At 41.6% G+C, this 24,356-nt stretch overlaps 1 protein-coding gene across 5 annotated transcripts in view; it reads left to right on the top strand.

Annotated features, from left to right (window-relative positions):
- Ets1 (ETS proto-oncogene 1, transcription factor) overlaps positions 1 to 24,356 on the top strand; it is a 129,817-nt gene that overhangs the window by 69,407 nt on the left and 36,054 nt on the right. Inside the window, exon 1 of one of the 5 annotated variants that reach the window (XM_026392408.2) lies at positions 20,051 to 20,121. The exons of the other annotated variants lie outside the window; for them this stretch is intronic. Coding sequence (XP_026248193.1) covers positions 20,109 to 20,121 — 13 coding nt within the window. The 5' untranslated portion in view covers positions 20,051 to 20,108. Of the gene's footprint in view, positions 1 to 20,050; positions 20,122 to 24,356 lie in introns of those variants that run through there. 5 annotated transcript variants of the gene reach the window in all.

Below are 24,356 nucleotides of genomic sequence, written 5' to 3'. Positions count from 1 at the left end.
TGTAGGCATTTTGTTCCTAAAGTAAAAGTGCCACCTTATTCTCAGGAACTCTGGAAATTAAAACATGGGTGTTATGAGAAGGCAGTGCAAGTTGGTGCTTTGGGGGTTCAGGTGGTTTGGGGTTTCAGGGAGTACAAGGGTTTCTCTGCCATCTCTGCAGTCAGGTGGCTTCATTGTTACCGGAGTGCTCCAGACTGCTTGGGGAAAGGGTATCCCCAGGCCTGGCCATCCAGATGTGTTGCTTCAGGAAGATAATTAAATGTTCCAGCAACACTGACCTCAGATGGTTGAGGAGAGAACTAGGGTTCTTGTGTTTTCAATGTCTTCCAGATGTCCTTGTCTGGCTTGCAGGTGGGAAGGTGGTTATGTTCGTTTCCAAGATCAATCTTTCCCTCACCCTCCAGATTCTGCCCATTTTTTCCTCCTCTATGGGCCATGCTGCTTTGCTCACAATTGAATGATGAAACCAGCACACGCTTCATTTTCTTAAGATAGCTGAAGTTTAATTTCCCTTCTCAGAAAGAGGCAGTGGGAGTTAAATTTGCTGTCCAAACAGCAAATAGATTTCATTTCCCCCCTAAGATAATTTTTTAAAGTCCATTTTGAATGTCAGTGCATGTTGTTTGGAGTTGTCAAGGTGTTCCTTTCTTAGGAAGAGAAGTCCCCGGATTCTACCTGCAGACCTGCCAGCCCTTCACAGTGCATGGCTTATGACGAACCAAATTCCCTGGCTTCTTATCTATAGCTAAGGTATTGGTTCTTCTGTCACCACATTATGGGGGGTGTGATTCCAATTACTTAGCATCCTTGCATCCACATGGTCAACACAGAGAGGAATTTGTATATGAACAATCGTCCCCACGTTTTATATAGCAGCTCCATAATGACACTTTGGTCCCATTTCTCTGCTCAGAATCTCTGATAGGATTTATCTGAGTTTGCAGTAATTCAGGGGTAGAAATGTCAAGTCTGATCCCAAATCTGTCATTTTTAACCTGTCGTGTTTTTACCTACCTTTTTTTCAATTGGGTTGAAAATATCTTTGTTGAAAACTTCAGTGGATGTTTTCCAAATTGCATCAATTTCTAGTTGACTGCTTTTCTGAAGCCCTATTGGTGTTACATTTTTCTTTTTAATTATATAGTTTATTGTCTCTATGCAGAAAGTAATTGGTATATAGTGTAGGTTGTGGTAGGTCTTATTTCATTGGAAGAGGACCATGCTTACAGATACACTCAAAATATTGCTATGCAAGCCATAAATATTTATTATTTGTCCAACTTTGTTAGATTTTCAGGTTCTTCTCAGTTGATAATTTAGGGTTTTAGCCTGAAACTTGATGCTCCAAATGTGGATTCTTACTGCTTCTATATAACTTTTTTCAGTTGTAATTTTCTATAACATTCAGTTCTGTCTCCGAGAGTTGTAAAATATGTACCTAGAGAGTGTTTTTAGGATTGGGGACTTTCAGGCTGTTGGATTTCAGAACCTGATGGTATTTAGATAGGAGGATCTTATAATTTGTCATCCAAACTAGAGCATTCTTGAGAGTATAAATGAGCACTATTTATAATACCAGTGTTATTATAAATATAAGACTGAAAACTAGGACTCTTCCAGCAGACAAGGGTCACTCGATTTAGACACTAAATTTGGATCATACTACTCTTTAGAATGTCTTCTCTAAGTTGCTAATCTGGGGGTTTAAACCATGCAAAGTAAGTAAACAAGACCAGATTAAAAATTTGAAGCAATTTAAGTTCATTGTGGTTTCCCCCAACTTTCAGCTGTATTTTAAAATTTGTTTTTGACACATAATATAATATTTCTCAGCGCCTGAGAAACAAGTCAAAATCAACCTCAAACAAGTTCACATCAAGCATTTGAAACCTTTTGATAGCTCCTGGTAGCTGTGATAAGCTGTTAACTTTTGCTTTGCAAGGTTCTGCAGAAGAGCCATAAACTTTGCATGTAGAGTATGCATGTGTGTGTGTGTGTGTGTGTGTGTGTGTGTGTGTGTGTGTGTATGCATGAGGGGGATGATCTTTTGAGTTGGGAAATGTCATCATTACATAAGTGAAGACAATTAAAATTTTTGTTTTGTTTAATGTTTGTACAAGATGAGAAGTTTTACTGCTGAGATAAAAAGGGGCAAAAAAAAATGTCTTTAAAAAAATACCATTAAAGTGATTGAAAACAAAAACAAAAGTAAACAAGGCCTTGGTTCACCAGGAGAGGAGGAGGGGAATGATGGGTTCAATTGCAACATTTTTTTTTGGCTACGAAAAAAAAAAAAAAAGAAAAGAAAAGAAAGAAGGAAGAAGGAGGGCAGGGAAAGAATAAGAAACGGAGAGAAAGACCTAATGAAAGAATGAACAGACAATAATAAATAATTTTTAAAAGGAAAGAATTTGAGTGGTGTTTCCTAGACTTTTAGAAAACTCCCCATCTGGACCAAGCATTGTACTTGACTAGAAATCTCAGTCTCAGGTGGCACAGTGGGCAATCTTGGGTCTGCTGTTTTTGCTTTTGGGGTGTTTCTGAATACTCTAAACCCATCAGGGTGTACTCGCCAGGGTGACTCCAGTGATCTTATCTGTGTGTTCCAGGGACTCCCATCACTAATAGCATAGGAGGACCAGGGTTTGGATTGATGAAGATATGCATGGATCAATGGTTATTCGTAGTTTCTGTGCCTGTTGGGCCCTCTCTTTTATCAGTTCTGGAGTAAGACAGTTTTACAGACCAGCATCAGGGAGAACATGGACATTTTTGAAGCATTTGAAGGAGGTGTAAGAACGGGGAAAGGGTAATTTTCAACACAGAAAATAACACGAGAAGGCTGCAGGTTTAGAACGAAAGAAAGGCTCTTGTAGACAAGATGGTAAAGTCTTGGTTATAGAAAAAGAAGAGGGAATAAGGTGCAGAGCCAGGACCACTTAAGTGACAACATGTGCAATCTCAGGATGGTTTTTGCCTTTGAAAGTGGGGAGATTTTTAAGGACAGAGCAGTGTTATTGAATGGGCTTGTGAGAGATTTTTTTTTTTTTTTGGCATTACTTTCCCTCCCACTCATACTGTTAGTTGTTAAAACCTCTATCTCAGTTTATCAGAAAAGCGTTAAACCTCAGAGAACATGACAGAATCAAGCAGGTACATATTGTCAAGGTACAAATGGAAAATAATCTAGGTCAGGCAAAGTATCTATTAAACTGGGTGTTTGTAGATACATATTTTTTTTTGAATTCTTTAGGAACTAACTCCCCCTATGTGAAAGGTACTATACCTGTTCTTTTTTTTTCTGTTGAATTTTAATTAATGTTATTTTTGTGTAATTACAGTTTTGTGCAAGGGTAACTCATTATTATCAATCACGTTCAAAATAAAAATGTATTGTTGAGTACAGTTTCAAAATACCTTTTTGGAAATTCATCACAGGGGATTTTCAGCGAAAAATTTTCATGTGATATACTTTTATACTCTAATATTTATATATTTTCCCTATTTGATATTTCTTGCCTAAAATTTTAGTTAATTCTATACATTATGCATAAGTTGTTTTGCATCATTGAGATACGAATTAAATGCACAGAATGCAGTGAAAGAATCACACATGATGAGGAAGACCTATCAGCAAGGTAGAAGATAAATATTGTATATAAAATGAATAGAGGGTCCACTCTGGGAATCCAGCACCAGCTGGAGGGTCAGGAGACTTGGATTCTGGCCATGATGACTTTACACCTTTCTGTGTGATTTTGGGAAAATCATTTCATTTTTTTTTTCCTAGTACTCATTTCCTTCTTAGTCAAATAAATTACTTTGAGAAGATGACCTGTAAGGTGTCTCCTAACACTGTTACTTTAGGTAACATTTAAAATAATCAAAGCTTGTAAAGAGTACTGACTGTCATTCAAGAAGTGGGCAGTTCACTAAGTTCTGCCGATAACAACTCAAGTCATTTGGGGAACTGGGGGTGCTTCTGTAAAGGGCAACTTCTGAAGAGAGGGGTTTTAGGAATTGATGCTGTTCTTGTTCACTGTTGGAGAAACTGAGGCACATTGTCTTGAAGTGACACTGGATCAAGCGTCATGCCTTCCTCCTGGTCTTGCAACGTGTCACAGCTTTGTTTCTCTGTAAGCCTTTGCTACAGTGGCAGCAGAAAGCAGCTCCCGTGTGGGGTCGGAGCTGGAGGAAGGAGATGTAGGTTAGGGGTCCTGTAGGTGAAGTGGCCATCCCCAGTTGTGCCCTCAGGCCTGAGCACATGGTCTGAGTAATGAGCTTATTTCATCCAAGCTGCCCCTTCTTGTTGCTCTGCTCTGTTGAGAAACAGTCCCCTCCTGCATCAGGAATGCATGCTGCTGTGAGCCACCTCAGCACCCCTTTCTGACAAATCCAATGAGTCAAGGCCCTGCTGACTGTTTGCAGAGGGAAGGGCCCAGGCCTGCTTGCTGGGCTGTTCATAAGATAGTGCCTGGGCAGTAACCAGCTGACCCTTGAGCAGCACAGACTGCAAGGTAGGGTCAGGGATAGACAAGATAGCACCTGCTTTGGCTCCCCAGCCTTCCAGGAAGCTACAACTAACTGTGTTTTGGGTGTGGTCGGCATAGGCCTCCTTGCTTTTCAAAAGCTGCTCTTGTGGCAGTGGAAGTATCTTTTGCCTGCACACTGTTGCTGTCTGAAATCTCACTTTATTGATGTTATTTCTACATTTTGAGCAGAATCTGTCACAGTTACCCTTTTCTTTGAGAAGCAAGGACCTAAATTCAGCAAGCCAGTCTTTTTGGGAAACAACAAGGAAAACTGCCGACGACCATAGGGTAGAGTTTATTTACTGATGCTCATTTCTATTCGTCATTACTTTTCATGTTGTCTTTTGTTTTCTATTAGATATCGGATGCTAACTCTGTGCCAAGAACCTCCTCCTTTTACTCTAATACATGATATAAAAGATAATTCCCATTTTTCAGATAAAGAAAAAGGTTAAACAATTTGCCCAAGGTCACTTAGCTGTGGAGTAGAAGAGTTTAGATTCAAACCCAGCTGAAGCCAATTCTAAAATTGGGCATCTGCTGACTTCAGAATTCTCAGAGGTATTTGGATGTTTGTTGAATTGGGGTGAAATACTAGGATCTGTTATGCATATTGTTTACCAATCCATCTTAATACTCGGTTATACTCTGGTAGGTAGTGTTTGACTTGTGCCTTTACCACATTTGAGCTCATAGTAATCTCTCAAGTTACCCACATTTTACAAACAAGGAAATACGCAGCAGGGATGCCAAGTTGTTCCCCCAAGGTTGCATTATAAAGTTGCAAAGTTAGAAGATGAAGCCACAGTTCACTGAATGTCCTGACATTTGCATCCAGACACAACCATTTCAAATATTTCTTTGTTTTATTGAGTACGTTCACTTAAACATTAATAGCAATAAACAGTAGTATGAAGTCAAGACAAGACATCCTCTTCTCCTTGGTAGAGGTAGATTTCCTCTGCATACTTTACATGTCCTAAAGGAATCCCATGCAGTTGGCTGACTATTGAGCCTTTGAGCAGGTTGCATGGATCCCAGTCACATAGGATACAGACAGGTTGCACTGATATTCACTATAAAATGGCAAGATAGTTCCTTTTCAAGAAGGAACAGGAAGATGAGCATGGTGACACACATTTGTAATCCCAGTGACTCCAGAGGCCGAGGCAGAGAGGATTGCAAATTCAAGGCCAGCCTGGGTAACTTAGCGAGACCCTGTCTCAAAATAAAAAAATTAAAAAGGGCAGGGGATGTAGCTCAGTGGTAGGGTACCCTCAGGTTCAATTCCTAGTACCACATAGACATACAGAGACACACACAGTCCTCCCACCAAATAAAGAATGTGAGCTACCCCACAGACTGCTAGATAAATATGTAGTTTCCGTTTGGGAAAAGTTGACCGTGGACTTGAAAAGAAAAAAAAAAAAAAATATATATATATATATATATATATATATATATATATATATATATATATTTAATTTAAAGAGATTTGAAAATAATTCCTGTTCAATCTCTCTCTATATTCAACTATGAGGCACATTGTTAGTTTACCCTTTTTAGCAAAGAAGATCCATTAAAATGGATCTTCTTTTTAATGAGTAGCAGCAACTTCAGGTAGCTGGAGGAGTGCTTTAGGAAAAACAAAATAAAAAGCAGAAATCTTTGAATCTCACAGTGCATGTTATAGGAAAGAACTGGGTCTAAGAGGCATACAAATATTAATGGTATCTTAGATGAGTGATTTATTTATTTTTCCTTTGTTAGTAAGTGTCTTCTGTGTCAAATGGAAACTAACAAAACTATGGCACTAGGTATGAACATATAACATCTATCTCTATCTCTATCTCTATATATCTATATCTATCTATCTATCTCTCTCTCTCTATATATATATATATATATATAAACACATTGTGTTAGGAAGGTAAATCTGATACAACTAGGCTAATATAATTTAATACAATGTATAAATATATATAATGTATAAATATATATTTATATGTATAAGTGTGTAAATACATATTTAGCAAAATTATATTGGATTATCTCTCTAACACAATGTGTTGCTCTTATGTTCTTAGCAATAAAAGTAAGCTTCCTTCCCACCCCTATCTTGTTTTGGTCATGTGGGAAGCCAGAGCATTCCAGAGCCAAATGACAGGTTGTTAGCTGGGAATTATTGCTTGGCATGTTGCTGTTTCCTTGCAAGTGGGTATAAATCGTAGGTAACCAGTGGTATCCTTGGGTGCCTCTGGATTATTGGGAAAGAGGAGGTAGCCATGGGAAATAGAGGGTAGTACATCTGATTGTAGCAAAAATACAAAGAAGAGTTTTAATTTTGGCTTTTTTTAAAAAAAAAAAATCTGGCACTTTTTTAATACTTGCCAGGAAAATTTTAGCACTTGTAAAGTAAACCCTAGAGTGGCCACAAAGTATGTCCCCTTTTTAAGCTGGAGGTCAGGCTCCTGATTGAGTGCCCTCCATTTGGAACAGCTTTGGGTCAGACCTAGGGTACTTGATCTTGTCATTGAACATTTTCTATGCTATTGACTGGACAGGTCTGCATGGGTAGTCATCCCATGTCCTTCTGTTGCCTGGAGAAAGAATCAGGACACCTGAGTCTGTTTTCACCCTGAGATACCAGATGATTTCTGCACTCTGTATTCTTCTTGAAAGAGGTTACTTCTAGTGAGTGAGTAGCCTTTCTTTGGGAGAGAGTGAGAAAGATAATAAATTCACATTTCAAAAGTGCTCTGGAGTTATTGGCGATACAAAGAGTGTTATTAAATTAGTGGGAGATAGGATACAGAGTGGCGATGCTGTATACATAAGAACTCCCCAGGGTGAATCATGCACATGTGTACAGGAAATGCATCCTTGATTTCACATAGATTAAGAGTTCAATCTTACACCTTCCCTGGGTCCTAATGGAAATCAAATGTTCTTCAAAACTATTGGGTGCTTTTTTTTGGTCTGTATACATTGCTGTGTTGCAGGTATGAGGAATAAGAAAAGTTAGTATTTATAGAGCACCTACTATGTGTCAGGTGCTTTACAGAAATAATCACATTCTTTAAATAATCCTATAATGTTGGTGTTTTAATCCTCATTTTTGTAGGTAAAAACTGATTTCAGAAAGGTTCAGATAACTTGCTCAGGGTCATACATTTTTAGTTACACATTTGGACTTAGATTTTTCCTAATTATAAAGTCCTGCTTACTTACAACCTATTCTGAGAGAAAACTTGATAACATTCTTTTTAAGAGGCAGTATGTTCTGGGCAGTATGTTCTTTTTAGGCTCCTCATTATCATTAGGGTTAGGAAGAAAATATTCAGCTTATCTATAAATATTTACCATAGAGATGTGCAGTAGAGGGAAAGGGGGAAAATCCCCCACAGTTCACATAATTTCCATGGTGCATTTTCAAGTCCGAGATGGACAAAGAAAGGTTGCTTACTAAATTTACTAAACTTGCATGTAGCATTGGTCTTTTGGCCCCCCATTTCCAGATTAGGACGTCGGAGAATGAAGTGAGGGCTCCACCCATGCTTGAGAATTTTCCAGGGAGGGGACATTCAGAGACACAAGTCTAGGCCTTGAGGCCACTTGATGCAGCAGGAATGTTTGTAGAAAAATAAACACGCACATGGAATGAATCAACATCTACGTGGTGGACCTGGAGTTGACCTCAGATTCAATGGAGATTTTTTTTTTTAATAATAAAGCACCTATTTCTGGATTTATGAATGCTTCACTTAGGGGACCCTTGTGGTTTTTCTACCTTCGTCCATACTCTTGTGTGATGGGTGGGTTGATGGAAGAACTTTGAAATTTCATGCTGGCTGCAAAGTCTCCACAGGATTTTGGGTGCTAGGTGGACAAACAGTGGCTTAGTTTTGAATGAGATGGGACCTTAATGACTTGTCCTGGACTCATAGGGCTTTGCCTGGCATGTTCTGCCTCTGGTATGGCATAGGCAGTGAGCAGTGAACAAAGATGAAGCAAATCTCCAGTTGCCCTTAGATGCCTTGCTTTGTAAGAAAATAGTATTTTCATTGCTTTTATAGGCCAACCAATTCTGGGGAGATAATATTTGAATTTCCAAAAACTGGTACAAGATACACACAAGTCTCTTCCTACATAAGCTAGTCACAATATTTGTGAATCTTCCCCAAATTCCTATTCCAACAGAGTCTAAGTGTAATTCATCTCATTTAGTAATTGGTACTTGGTTCTTGCCTTAATTTCTCAGGTAGATTTATTTATGCAACAGGTTTTTTTTTTTTTTTTTTTTTTTAAACCATAATCTTACTGTATAGAGAAATTCTATTTTTCCCATTTGGTAGGTGAGATCTCCAAGTCAAAGGATTTACACTTATTTTTTTTTTTTAATCGTAAATTATCTTTGTCCCTGAACCACACCACCTCACTTTTATGATGTTGATTATAGTAATATTCCTCACTTGAGGCTGGTAACACAGCCCTGGGTTTGAATTCAGACTTACTGCTTACTAATTTGTCCTCAAAATTATTTAACTTTCCTAAGCTTTGCTTTACTTATCCTTAAATGGAGATAATAATAAAGAGCTTTCAGGACTTTTTCAAGGATTAGAAATAATTCCTGTAAAATCCTTTTTCACTGCCACAGGGTCTCAACCAACGGTATTATCATTATCTCTCAGGCTACCAAGTTCTGTACAAATGTTCATTGCTGCTGACGCTGTTATTACTTCAGTGGTTGTTAAAACTGTGGTTACTGTTAACCTGGTTACAGAAAATTTTCCACTTGACACCCCCATAACCAAGTGGGCCAGAACAGTCCCTGCGGCCAGTTATATTATTTTCCAATCCCTCTCACGCATACTTACCATGCCTGAGCTCGGGGTTGGGTCAGTTTCCAACTCTGAAGCGTTATTTTCAGGCATTACGCTGGCCTCTTCATCGCTGCGGCGGCTTCTTAGAATGGTTGTCAGGACCCCAAATTATTTTTATTGCTGAAGTCCTCCTCTCTGCCTTGGCATCCTTTCTTTCCTGAGAGGTCACCTGGGCATGGAAGTTTTAAAAGGGAAACTATAGACTGGTAACACAGAAAGGGGCTCCCCTTTCCCCAGGTGTCATTTCCTGGGCCAGGCTGCCCTCCTCAAAGGGACAGTGAAGGTCCAGGTTGGTGAATTGTTTGGCATCTTCCATAAGATACAAAAAGTATGTCTTTTTGTATTGTCTTTTTTTGCCCTGTCTCCTGCCCGTCCCCTACATGCGTGTTAGACCATCTCCACTCTGGCTGACTTTTCCTAAAGTGCTATGCAACTAAAGAAATCTGTAGGAACCGTGTACTTCTGGGGTTTGCCAGTTGCTGATTGCAGTGGTTGATTTACAGCCAGAATCTGGCACCTAGAAAAGGGGATCGTGTGTCTTTAAACAGCTGTGCGCCAGTGTGTGTAAATGTGCTTGCTAATCCAGTGACTAATTCAGTATATTATAAAGAACCAATGAGCCAGCTGCCAAGGCAGAGCTGGATCCCAACTGGAGTGGTGTGTAAGGCCCAGAGAATTATTTCTTGATTTCTGACACACACACACACACACACACACACACACACACACACACACACACATCCACACACACAGGCACACTTCCCTGAATTTCATCTTGTCTGTTCCCTGAACCAGAGTCAGCACTTGCCTTTTCTGGTTCCTGCCCCTCCTGCTCCTCCTCCCTCCTCCTCCCTGTGTTTACTCATCTGCGGGTGGGGCCCTGCTCAATCTTAGTCAGGGCCAGGGAACCAATCAGAGCTGCTTCAGGGCATTCCAGGGGACCGAACTCACAGATCCCTCTCGAAAAGAATTTCCCAAAAAGATCCCTTGCCGTCACAGTATTGTGACTACACCTTCCTCAGTTCCCGTCCAGGGATCCTGCGCCCATGTTTGTTTGCTTGAGATTCACCTTCTGTCTGTCCCTCCTCTGTCACCTCACTGGGGTTGGGAGAGAAACCTCCAGCCAGGGAGCAAGAACCAGAGTCTGAAGAATACTTCTTTTCCCAGTGAGCCTTATAAAAATGCAAGTGTTGCTTTGGAAGGAGGCTGGAGAGGCCTTTGCTGGAATCATTTGTGGGCAAGGTTTTTGTTTGTCTCTGTTAGTCTGTGGCCTTTCCTCTGAGTCCTCAACATAAGTGGTCCCAGAAGCTGCCCACACCAGGTGTCTGCCTCTGGAAGTGGACCTTGCCCAGCTGCTCCCACAGTGTCCCAGTGAGCATAGCCTAGCCCCTGTGTCAAACCCTTCCATGTGTCAGAGGTGGGTGTGGGCCATTTCATCCTCTCTCTGTCCGCCCCTCTCAGTAATGCCATCCACCCATTATTGGCTCTGTCCTTGTCACCTTATTCCCTTCCACCCAAGACATTAGCAGGCTCTTTCTGGCTCTTCTCTCAGTATTTCTGGAACCCAGCCCCTGCCCTAGTCTCCAATGCAAAACATCCCACAATAGCCATCATTGGAGTGTTGTGAGCATGTATCTATCGTTTGTGTAATTAGGTGCCATTTGTTTGGCTCACTGGAAGGGAAACTCCAAATGTAGGATCCATGGTCATCAGTCACCACACAGATCCCATTGCATTACTTGGTGGGTCAGTAGATCCTTCTCTTTTAAGATTTATTGTTATTTAAATTGAGATAAAATTCACATGACAAAATACACCATTGAAAAAATGTAGGTTTCAGTGGTTTTAGTACATTTAGAGTTGTGCCCATGTTGCCCACAACTAATTTTGGCATCTTTTAATCACCCCAAAAGTAGCCTTATGCCCACTCTCAGTCCACATGTCTTTGTGAGTTAAAAAATTACTGTTGGACTGGGGTTGTGGCTCAGAGAAAAACCGCTTGCCTAGCATGCGTGAGGCACTGGGTTCAATCCTCAGCACCACATAAAAACTGAAATAAAGGTATTGTGTCCACCTACAACTAAAGAATAAATGTTAAAAAAAAAATTACTGTCTAACTGGGAATGAGGACGTGGACCCCTGTTCACAATGGGAGCTTGGAGCACACACCTGGGTGAGCCCTGCACCTTCCCATCTCCAAGGACCTTGTCAGTTCCTTCTCCATCCTCATTCAAGCTCAGGCTGCAATGAGCTGTCTCCCTTGGTTGGACCCCATGATGGAGTGAGCCAGTGTACGGTACGGTACGTCTGGGATGGGTGGAGATAATGAGCGCTTTTACCAGCTGCGTGCAGACAGTTCAGTACGGGGAGCTTGGGCTGTGGTGGCTGCAATTTCCTAATGGCTTCCTGATGAGGCAGAGCCATTTATTAGCAGCGGATGAGGGCTTTGCATCCTAGTCTCTCCCTTTCCCACCTGACCCAGGCAGATGGAGAGTGGCTTCGGCTGCCTGCCTCTTGCATTGATCCCTTTTCCTCTGCTCTCCACCTATTGGTCTGTCTTGCCCATTGATCTGGAGATTGGGTTTGCCTGGCGACCCTGTCAGCCTCTCTTGGGTTTGTTGCTGGAAGAGGCATCGAGGCTGTCTGCTCTGGGCCTGTGTGGGCGAGACTTTGGGGCAGCAGTGGGATTGCCAGGATGCTGCAGTCTGTGTGTTTGGGGCCATTAGGAAGAGACCCATTGTGAAAAGGAGAGGGAGAAACCTGTGTGGGATAAAAGAAATCAAGGCTAGGTATGTCTTTCCTTGAAGCCTTAGGTCTCTGCTACCCGTATATATTTGCGTTTAGAAGTCGAGCGGTATTTTTGTATTGCTTCAGGACTTCATGCTTTTTTGGGCTAGACAGTTTTATCACAGACACAGAGGCTCAATTCATAGGCCTGTGCCCTTGATTTTATGTCTTGGCTTTGCCAGTAGGGTTTGTTGTATCCCTCTTGGTTACCCTGTTTGGCACACAAGTGGGGCTGGGATGGCAGTATTAGCCACCAAATGACATGACTCATTGTTCTCCTTTCAGTGAGTTTTAGATAAAAGTTACTGAAATCAACTGTTCATTTTCACATTTTTTTCTGAATTGATAGGAATAGCAGCCTCACATTTCAGAGCTGATATGCAATTGAAGTTGGGCATCACAGATTACTTGTTTTATGATTCCCTCTATACAACAGGAAATCTCTGTTCGAAGGAAAGTCTTCTACTGTAGAGTCTGTGACCATTCTTACTCAAAACTTATAACCTGCAGTGGAAGCAGATAGCATCGTGAGTCCATTGAATCCTATCATATTTGTTGGATCTTTGGATGGGCTGTCCCTCTATGGTTCTTAAGAACTAGGCAGGAATAGTGTTTATCAAGAATGATGAACCAGGGCTTGCTTATCATGAAGACCTGGAGGATACTCTCTCTCCCAATCCATGGCAGTAAGTAAACAGCAATGGGGTTGAAGAAAAAAAATGACGGGGAGTCATAGGGTCTAGAATTAGTAACCATGTGACCTAAGGCTATCGGTGTCAACTCTCCGAGATTCATTACCCCATCAATAAAAGAAAAAGTTTGAAGTAGATGATATCTAAGTTTCCTTCTGAGTTCCAGGAATAGCGTAGGACCCTTGACCAATGACAGAGTTCAGCTCTTCCTTCTTTTTCGGCAGCTTCCTTTTCATTTATCTTATAATTGTGTCTGGTTGCCAGTAGGGAGAACCTCCCTCTGAGGAGTTGTTAAAGTTTTATAGCAAATTCTGTAAATTCTTATTTTCTGCTTTTTTGGCTACAGATAAGGGTTTATGCATCACATAGCCAGAGTGAGGAGGACAGAGCAGCAGAAATAAGAAATGTGTGAACATTTAAGTAGAATGCATGGATTGGTAGTTACTGCTCCAAGTTATAAAAAAAAAGGCCAAAGCTGAAGAGAATAGAGGCCAAAATTATAGATTAAGTAGGTCTGCACAAATCACGGAGTAGCTTCAGATGACAAGGTTAGTGGTTTGGGGAGAGTAACCATTCTCCCTTCAAAGTTGGTCTCTTTGGGTCCTAAGTACCTTGTTAGTAGCTCTGGAAACTTCAGCTAGGGCTCTAAAATTAATATGTGTCTCAAAGAATAGGATTTTTGGCTCATTAGGGACATACATTTAGGTTTTCAGAACTGAGTGGGGGGCCTTTATCTCATAAGTTTTGGAATACATAAAGCCTGAGACTGTAAGCTCCAGGTGTCCTGGGTTGGGGCCATGCCATTTGGGTGCGTTCTGCTTTCGTGCAGGCATTTTTGAAGACTGTGATAGGTGAAGAGGGGGGCTGTCTCCTGTGCTTGCCAAACACGCTATGGTTGGGAATTTTTGCATCTTCTCTGATGTCAGCCTTGCTTCAGGGTACAAATGTGTCTCTCTTTGCCTTCTCTCCATTCCAACCATGTGGCTCCCATGTGGCTGTCTTAACATTATGCTGGGGTGAGTCAGCAGGGCCCTTGGAAAGAACGGAATATTTAGCCTGTAGGGAGTTAAGGGTGGAGAGAAGTGGAGGAAGCAGTATTTGAATGAAATACTGAGTGAGGTCACGTGGCCCTTGCAGCCGCTTGGATCTTTCCTGTGTGGTGTATTTCAGATGGTCAGTGCTTCAGTGTGGTGTATTTCAGATGGGTTTCTGTCACTGCCATCTGCATAGAATGAAAGATGTACTGGAATGTTTGCTTGCTGTTACCTCATGCATATTATCTCTTTTATCTCAGAAGTTCAGCTTTATTAGGGTGCCTTCCACATGGTCTGAACCCTGAGCTGCTTGACTCATGGACTTGTGAAGATAATGAAGAGAGTGTGGGGTTGGGGAAGGAACCTAGTTCTTTCCATGTAACTAGTGTCAGCCGATGACCCCAGAAATGTCTAGCCCTTGCCTCTCTGTGTTTAAGCTTTTAAATTAGAGAGCATTAAATGCTTGCCACTAGTTCCCCCTCAATATGGAAACAATACCTGGCATATTCGCCATAAAATATCTCAAGCTATTTAAATGAAAAGGAGGAAAATAATCTTATTTTGGACTCCTTTCTATCCACTCAAATATTGGTTTCTGTAGTTTCTGGAATTTCACCTTTGGCTCTAACATGATTTTGGAGTGATAATAAATTTTAATCCTTCCCAACAGTGTTATTTATATTCTTAATCCTCCTGCAGGTTTACTCAAAAGGGCCACCAGTGATCAGATTGGCCTGCAATAGACACCAAACTGAAAATGCATAGCATCTGGGCTCTGGAGGAGGGAAAGAGGCACAGGACTGAGTCCCTGTGGACTCAGTTCTTGTCCCTAAGGAATAAGAAAGGAAGTCAGTGACAGGAAGACAGAGGCATGGGTGGAAAACCAAAGCCTCTTTGCAGGAGAATCAGTATTAAGTCCCGAATTTCTTGCTTTTGGCAGATCCCAGCTTTGCACTTAGAAGTCTTACGGCTGTAATGTGGACTGGTCCAGGGGATGTGATTGCTGACTGTTTGTTGTGCCTTAATGCCATGAGCTTTGGTGACATTCAGGATAAAGGAAGTAACTGCCTGCAGGGTCTCATTCCTGTCCTCTTTCCCTGTGCCATCCTCTAGGGCCCAGATGCTATGCATTTTCAGTTTGGTGTCTATTGCAGGCCAATCTGATCACTAGTGGCCCTTTTGAGTAAACCTGCAGGTGGATTAAGAATATAAATAACACAGTTGGGAAGGATTAAAATTGATTATCACTCCAAAATCATGTTAGAGCCAAAGGTGAAATTCCAGAAACTAGAGAAACCATCTACAAGGGCTGAAGGTGAGGGAAAGAAGAGATTTCCTTTGAGATTCCTTGCACACATCTCTGAATATCAGCTCTTGGCCTCTTTATTCAGCTCCAGAGAAGTGAGGAGGGAACTTTCCCATGGAAAAACTCTTTTATGGTGTCCCTAAACATGTGTAATTAACAGACTGATAAGACTGTTGGCTCAGGAACCATAGAGCTGACCTCCATCGATCGGTTGGTTTGTCCTTGGCATCTCTGCCTTCCTGTGACCTCTGTAGAGAGAGGCCTTAATTGCTTTGGGCTGGGCAGAGCAGCAGCTGCCTTTCTGAACCAACCCTTCTCAGCGGGGCTGTGCTACAGAAGTGGGCAAGCAAACTTCTTCACTCGGCTAAAGAGATCCTTTGGGCTAAGCAGGAGCTGTATGAGCAAAAAAGAAGCCCATTCCTAAGCAGGCAACATTCTTGGTGACCTCATCTTCCTCCTAGCTCGGGTCCAGTTGGAGCTATGCATACAGGGCAGACTTCCAGTTCCTCCTGTCTGGGACTCACTGTGGCAGATATAAATAGACCAACACTTTGTCTGTAGCCATTGTTCTCTTAACTGCCCATTGTTTCTGGAAGCAAAGCTTTGCTGTGCAGCAGCATGCTCTTGCGCTCTCTCTCTCTCTCTCTCTCTCTCTCTCTCTCTCTCTCTCTCTCTCTCTCTCTCCACTCTTTCCCCCCCCCTTTTTTTCTGTGTCTTTCTCTATTGTGCAAAAGTCTGAATCTCAGCTCAGCCATTCCCATCCTGTCTTTGCATTTGTCTGGTGCTTAGGGAGAAACTGAAGGGGGGAACTGACTTCATATTGTAGAGCCGCTGGAATATCGTGGCCTCATCTTTTGATTTTAGTAATGCTGTTGTCTCAGTTTTTCCATGATATATTTGTGGTCGAGATGAAGATATGTGGCTCTGATGATAGTAAAGTCAGGAGGATTTGTAACTCATTGAGCAACTATACCCAAAGGGTCTTGATTAATGTGTCAGTGTCAAAGTAATGCATGGTCTCTCGTGTTATGTTATGGGGGCTCAGCACTTGGTCATTGCCTTTTCAACAACATCAGGGGCTTAGAATAGAGAAAGACGCAGAGCACATACTTAGTAAGCTGCAGCTGGTGCAAAGCTGAGATGGGTAGATGATAGGATGAGGATGGATTCATGATATAAAAAAGTGTCTACACATGGGCAAAACAAACAAGGTGAAGTTTAATGTGGAGAAATGTAAAACTTTACTTTGAGGTTAATAAAATCCAGTCAATAGGTGCAGAACAGGCTCCATATCGGTTTATATGGGGGCGGGTAGCAGTGTACTTTGAGTGACTGTTAATGTTGTCCTAGACTTCACTGACCAACGCTTGCAGGATACAGTGATCAACTTGGTCTCATTTTGATCTGGAGAAGTATGTTTGTCTGTAGATGCTTGTGAAGATCTTTAGGGACATAGAAAGGCTTCTAGGTGGGGGTGGGTGGCCAAAAACCATGTCATCATGAGTAGTTTGAGGAATCTGGGAGTTTTAAAACCTGGACAGAAGATATGACAAAGGAGAGCAGTTGAAAACTTTTAGATAAGAAAGATTAAATTTGCACACTGTGTCTTCAGCCAACAGAACTGGGGTTGATGGATGGAACTCTTAAGAAGGCAGATTTAACTTAATATGTAGGATCACTTTTTAATCATTATTGTGGCTTATGAATGAAATGGAATGGCTCAGAGTGGGGAGCAGCTGGTGTCTGAGGTGAGGCGACTTCTGGGGACAGATGGTGGGTTTCCCTAGGTTCTGCCATTCCCTGGATCACCTCTCATTCCTTTGTCGATTGGACAGTGTGGGCTGGATGTGTATGTGCTTTGCTTCCACACCAGTGCCTGGCAGAGTGAGAATCTTTGTCTCCTACACTGGGAAAATGGAATGAAATATTCTTATTTTTCATCGTGGTTTCCCTGGGTTGAAAACAGACAGTCGTGCTGTGTGAATGTGTATGGGTGTGCATTTTCCTTCTCTGTCCAGATTTATTTATTAAAAGAAAAACACATCTGCATAAAAAAGCCTTAGAACTAGGAAGAATGTCCACTTTGTTTTTCTTTCTGTAGCACCAAGACATGTGGGGTTTCAGCTTCCTTTGAGGGGTTTTTGAAGACTGGCTTTCATCTCAAACAAGGCTTTTTCCCATTGGAAAGACAGCCCTTTTTTGGTTTAAAAATGTATTTATATAATGTATAAATAAATAAGAAAGTGGGGAGAGAATTTCCTTTCAAAACTTATGGAAAAGTGTTGTTTTCTGAACTTGATCAACTGAGAATAAGAGGCTGCCTCCTCCCAGCCTGTCCCTATCCTGCCTTCTCTTTTTAATCTGGTTAAAATTTTTCTAATATTCCCTTCTTCTGCTCTCTGCTTTCCTTCCCTCTGTGCCTCCTTCTCTGCCAGCTCTTACCCCTCTTTCTCTTCCCAGGTCCTGCTTCCTCTCTGGCTGCCCATGCCCCCCTCCTCCTCCTCCTGTGGCCATGGCCCATCTGTCCCCAGCTCCTGTCTCCTTTCTCTAAAGTCTCTCTTCCTTCTGTCCTTCCCAGGCTAGCTCTGAGCCACTGGAGCACTCTCTGGAAAGAGGCCGGTCTCTGTGTTTGTTTCCTGCGTGGGAGGGAGAGGCAGGCCTTGAGAAAACAGTTCAAAAGTGCAGAAAAACTTTACCTCTTCCAGCCTAAATAAATGGGCTCTACTCCATTTGTTTGCCCAGATTTTTCCTTTGCCCATAAAGAAAACTCCTGATCCTCCACCTTGACCAGCCCAGCCTTCTTGATGATATTCAGGACCTCTCTTGGCCATGTCCGCTTTGTCCCTCGGCTAAGTGTCAAGTAGGCTCTGGGCCGGGGCTTGGTGCAGCCCAGTGCTGGTAAGATGTGCAGCGGTGCCTGAAACTCTGGGTTGTGCTGCTGTCTGCAGAAAGTCTCAGTGACAGAGGCTCTTCCCTTCTGCAGAATGCACTGAGTCTCAGTTTCCTTGCCTGTGGGGAAGAGGTTTTACTTGGTTGTTTTGAGGGTCATACTAAAGTATTGGACAAAATGCTTTCTAAAATGAAGAATTCTGTCCAAATAGCCATAGTGATAAATATAGGAAGGAATAAGTGAAATTAAAATAAATTGGTTATTCCAAATTAACTGGCATCTTTAGCATCTTAGAGGTGGAAGCCTCAAAGACTGCTAGGAGAAGCTGGGATAATAGGAAGATGTGGGACATCAGATGTTTTCCATTTTCTCAGGTGGGGTTATCCATGTCAGTACCAAAAGCCTGACTCAGTTGTGAGTATTTTAGTTGAGGGCAAGGCAAGCGTTTCCCTCGTTCAGAATAAGGGCTGGGAGTGTAACTCAGTGGTAGAGTGTTTGCCTAGCATATTACAGGCCCTGAGTTCCATCCCTAGCATGTGTGTGGGCACGTGTGTGAGCATCATGGGATGAACCCATTGGATGCAGTATGGCTGGCTGTAGAGCTGCAGGAAAGGACCATGCTCCCTCTTCCTCCTTAGTGATGTGGTGGCTGGGGCTTTGTGTTTTTTATGACAAGAAATCATACTGTTCTGGGACATTTTGGACTTATAAAAATAAGTTATTTGGTGAGAGTCAAGTGTAATCATGTATATAGGAAATGATTTGAAACATGTGAAGCACTTTGTACATGGTTTGAAGTGATCATTCAAAACTAAGTTATTCTTCAAATCTCTTTCTCTTTTCCTTCCTTCTTTTATTTCTTCCTATCTTTTTTCTGCCCCCAGTACTGTTTTTTTTTTTTTTTTATCAGAGTGGCATTAATTTAAAGGCCCATAAATGACTATGGTAAAATGTTACTTGAGTTTTGGCAAATTCCAAATATAGAGAAAAGAGTTTTGAATACAAATTATATTTTGATTTTGTGCCATATTGATGGGAAGTTTTTTTTTTTTTTTAAAAAAACAGAGGCCAATTGGATTCATGTAGCTGTGAAGTGTAGTCATGGCAAACATATTTCAGATAATTGCCCCAAAAGGATGAGGAAGAGGTATGAAATTAATCTGTTAAAAAAAAAAAAAGAGCCGGTTTTAGGTGTTTTCAATTTCCACTTCTATCTCAGAATCTGATTTTTCCTTCTTTTTGCTCATTTTCTCAGTTGTTTGTATCTGGAGAAATTGTCACATCCCTTCTCCTTGTTGTCTCTCTAAGCATTAGGTAGTACAATCATGTATTTTTTCAGTTATGTTTTATAAGATGCCACCAATAATTTATTGAGCATCTTCTATGTATTAGGTGTTGGCATTTTCAAATGCCTTTCATGTAATCCTCATTGCAAGGCAGGTAGAGCATGGCACAGAATGAAAGCAAGCTCCACCTCAGGAGCTTTGAGACTGTTTCATGTGCCTTCACTTGCAAAACTGCTGGAGATAACACATATCTAGAAGTTTTTCTAGCAGGGCACCTTCATTCAAATATTTCCTCTCTTTCTGGCTGTTTGCCCAATGTTTTGGGTGGAAGATTTGAACTATTCTAAGGCACACAGAGAGAAAATTTAAATGCAGGACCCAGGGGGTGGTTCTGCTTGCTGGCTTGGATCCTGGAACGGAAGAGCCTTTCTGGGTTTCCCTGAACACCTGGAGTTGATTTGGGCTGTGCTCTGCCTTCCAATACATTTGCTGAGGTGAGGATGGTGGAGGGGCTAGGAAAGAAATAAATCCAGTGATTAAAAATAGCTTTTGCATGTCAGGTGCCTGAACGAATTTGGGAACATGCCTGCAATCCCTTTTGTCTGGCAGGTCTGAACTCCGGCGCTGCCGAATTACAACTGCTTTCATTTGTTTTTCCTGCTTCCCTACCATGTAATGGTCAAGGGCTCATTGGAACCATGTGTGTGCCTGGTGAGTCACCAAATCCTCAGGACTTCAGTGGTAATAATGTGTTAAAACTCCTTTTGGGGGATGGGGCAGGGGGTGGATGAAGGGAGAGAGGGAGAAGTCTGAGGTCACTTCCTACAGATGTTCAACGTGTCTGGCTGTCTCTGCAGGCTTCTTTCTCAGGCTCTGCTGCAGGACCCAGGGCTGGCTTCTCAGTGCCATTTGGAGCATGCTTTGTTTTGTAGCAGACCATCTCTTTTGTCCTAGGGCAGCTTCCCTCTGTGAAGAGGCATCTACCTCAGAGTTGGCACGTTGTACCCAAACAGTGTGCATTCGCTAGTGGCTGTGTGCATTGGCAGAACAATCGAGATGCTGTAATTTGAGACTGGCTCCCATTTTGGGGCAGTCTCAAATTGGGGATTTTATGTGCAGCTTCTTTCTCCTTTTCTTGGAGTGGTTTCTAATGGCCAACGCTTTGGAGGGGATTGGGTATGAGAGAAAGGTAACCAACCAGGTGTAGGTTTCCCTAAGTGATGAGATCCCATTACAGGTATTGTAGTGTCCCATTGTTGGGTGACAGTGATTGACTGTTTGGTTGGATGGGTAGCACTGAGCCATTTCTTGCTTAGTTCTTGCTGAGACAACATTTCTGCTTGTCCCCCACCACTTTGTCACATCATTAGTTTTATGAAAACCCAGCCAGGGGCTGAGGAGGGACGCTTCTCTCCCTTCTTTGCATTAACCTCAGCCAGAAGTGTTGTGGATACTATTAGCTCCCTTGGATGGAAGTCCTGCCTGCCAGGCTTCTAGTGCCTCTAGTGGAGGAGCAAAAAGACACTGGTTCCTGCTACTCTACTTCCCCTCCATCTTTTCATGAATGAGAGAGGGCAGTGAGAGCATGAACATCTTTATTGGGTACATCCTCTTGGAGGCCAATAGCAACTCTAGAGTTGGACAATCAATCTAGAGCCATTGCTATCAGTCCCTGTGGCCACAGTCATTTCCCCACTTGGTTGAAAGGAGTAAGGGGATGTTGTCTCCTACACTAGGGCTTGTTTTAGGCAACTTCATCATGGTCCTGTGGTACTTTGAAGTTGTCCTTCTGGTAGTTGCCAGAATCTTCAGCTTTTTTTTTTTTTTTTTTTTTTTTTTTTTGGTATGTTCTAGTTAGGGTTGAAAGTTCATGAGAATATGGGCTGTTAGGAAGAATCTTCACTGAAGCCTTCTGCATGCAGGATGTAGGCGTCAAAGGGACCAGCTACCAACTTCATTAGAAATCATCCCTCTCTGATCCAGCTTTATCAGCTTCCAGATCATGATGCTGTGGCTTTAACAGAAGTTCTGTGATGGGCCAATAAATGACCTGTAAACCTCAATGTAAGAACTAGGGGAAGTAATTTGAAGCTGTTTTCTCTGTCCTTGAGTATATCATCCTCTTGCAAGCTTTCATATCATGATCCTCCTTTATCTCCAACAATCCATCTGAAAATAAATTATTAGTGAAATGACATGTTGCTTGGGATTGGCTTTGTCATTCTTCATTGTGGTGTGTACATGTGTGTATGAGATGAAATTTTAACTGAGAAGGTTGGTAGATTCTGAATAGGGGCTCATATACAGTTCCCTCTACTTTTATGTATGTCTTGAAATTGACAAAATGAATACTGTAAAACCTGATGAAGGATAGACACCACCTCTTAACTGACGTTGTCTTCTTCTTCGTTGTCGTCTCCTCCTCCTCCTCTTCCTCCTCCTCCTCCTCCTCCTCCTCCTCCTCCTCCTCCTTCTTCTTCTTCTTCTTCTTCTTCTTCTTCAATAGTGAGATGGAACTGAGGCAAGTGCTTTTCTGCTGAACTATATCTACAGTCCCTTAGTAGATCTCTTTTAGACATGAATTGAATAAGTGACTTAGTGAGAATACACTAATTGTAAAAGTGAGATCATAACTCCCACTTTTTTTTTTTTTTTTGGTGCTGGGGATTGAACCCAAGGGCTTATGCATGCAAGGAAAGCACTCTACCAACTGAGGTATATCCCCAGCCCAGAACTCCCACATTTTGACCAACAAGCCAAGTCAACCCCATGATGTCCCTGTCTTTTTTCCTTATCTTCAGAATCCTGTTTTTTCCATTTGGAAATTGTTCTTTTCCCCCTACCCACATAAACCAGAAGAGTTCTTTTTGTTTTAAGAAACATTTCATTAAGCCTCTATATAATTAATTAACCTTATATTATGTACACAGTGGCCCATTAGGGTGGCTCAGGAGAATGCTAACAGGGAATGAAGCCAGGTTGTCATTTATCCTGTCTGCATCATGTGGAAGGAAAGAAGCTTCACTATCCTTAGTCCCAGGAAAGGAGAAGAATACAGATGATTATGTAAATGGCTTTTAATAATGTCTTTATGGGACTAGCTATATGAAATGCAGGGTTTCTTGGAATAGTTTTTAATTTTGAATTAGTTCTTCAAATTTATCTGTTTTTAAACCAAGAAATAAAAGGTCTCATTGTTTCTCAGCTCTGATTTTTTTTTTTTTAATTTGTGGTCTGTTCCTATTTGCAGTATAATAGAGCAGAAAGACCCCGGCCTTTCAGAGTTGGAAGACTGGCTTCTGGCCCTGTTTGTCTCTCCCCGCTGTGATGTAGGCCAAGCCTTTAATCTGGTGGAGTTTGTTTCCTCACCTGTAAAATGGGAATCTTGAATATACCTTTCTAGGCCCCTCGGAGGTAAAACAGTATATGTGAAGGGTCCTGGTAAACTCTATAGTCCAGGTAAACTTTATAGTTCTCAGATGTAAGGCATATCATTCATCCTTGTATTTGGTTCATGCTGCTCTGATTATGACAAAATCCAACTCACATGGTTAATCTCGTTTTAATCTACTAGAATTTGTCCCTGTCCAGTGGTACACAAGGCTGGGACATATGCCGTGGTTTTCTTGTCCTTAGCTGTGTCCCTTACCACCTAACCCTAGGATCCCAGTCTTCTCTAGTCTTCTCTTTGTCATTTGTTAAGAACATAGAGAGACAATTGGAGGCCAGTGAGGCAGTCTGTCTTGAACTTCTGGCTGAACAAAAAGCCAGTTCAAGTTTAAATTCTATGTAACGTTGTCATCGTGAGCCACCCGATTCGGAGAACTCGAGAATGATATAAAAAGATGCATGAAACACCCTTGAAGGGTTCTTGGAAATGGAAGGGCCCTTCACTTTGAGTTGCATACGAGTGAATGGAAAGACCTGTTTTACATTTCACTTGAAACATGTATCAGGTGGTTGGGAGTTGGGCCACAGTGAAAAATGAGCCCATGTTTCCCGCCTTGAAAATGCCATGAGCTCAGTAGGCCCTGCAGATTCAAGGAGAGTGCCTGCGCACACCTGCCTCCACACAGTGCAGTCTTGGATAGTGATTCCTATATTTATTTAGTACAACTTCCCTCTCAGACACCTAGGGTTATTAAAATAAATATAAGCTCAGATTTAGGATCCTAAAAAATGACCAGTGGGCAAGAAATCTAATTATACCATTTGTGTTACCAATATCCAGTGCATGTGTTGACGAGTATCCACTGTACACTGTATTGGCCTAGTATTTCTTCAGGTTGGGTTCTCAGCATTTTGAGACAAATGTGTTATTTGAATTTAGCATATTGTAATTATTAACACAAAGGCCATTTCAGTATTTTTCCATAATTAGTTAACATCTATGGAGGTTCTGATTAAATGTCTAAGTGCTGTTCCTAAATCTAGAACTATTTGGTGTCTAATGTGGAAGTATTATAATAGGTAATGACAAAAATGTTTAAAGAATAATAGAGAGGTCTGCTTGGGCTAACTATCCTGTAATGATTTCATCATCATCATTATTGATCTGAGTAATTAACAGAACTGCTACAGTTATGAGAAAGCTACATAGTATTTTATATGATGAATTTAATTCTTTCCTAATATCCACTTTTGAACACAATCATTCACCAACATTGAAGTACGGTACTCATACCACTGAAAAAAGACAATCCTGGCCAACTGTTCACTTACATATAGTTTTTTTTTTTTTTTTTTAACCAGTATTCACACTTTTCCAATGTGGGCAAAGCTCCGATTTTTTCTTCTGCAGTTTTTGGGTCCAAGGGCATTGCTATGCTATCTTCAGGAGCTTGAACTCTGGACTGGGTATCATTTGGCCTTGATCCACGTGCAGGTATCTCATGTATGTTGGGTGGTTTACAGTTGGGCTATGAGCACTTTTTCAGGAGATCCAG

The sequence above is a fragment of the Urocitellus parryii genome, chromosome 4 (assembly GCF_045843805.1).
Source record: "Urocitellus parryii isolate mUroPar1 chromosome 4, mUroPar1.hap1, whole genome shotgun sequence".
Taxonomy (NCBI): domain Eukaryota; kingdom Metazoa; phylum Chordata; class Mammalia; order Rodentia; family Sciuridae; genus Urocitellus; species Urocitellus parryii.
Note: the sequence above shows the minus strand (reverse complement) of the source record. Positions and strands in the feature narration are given on the sequence as shown.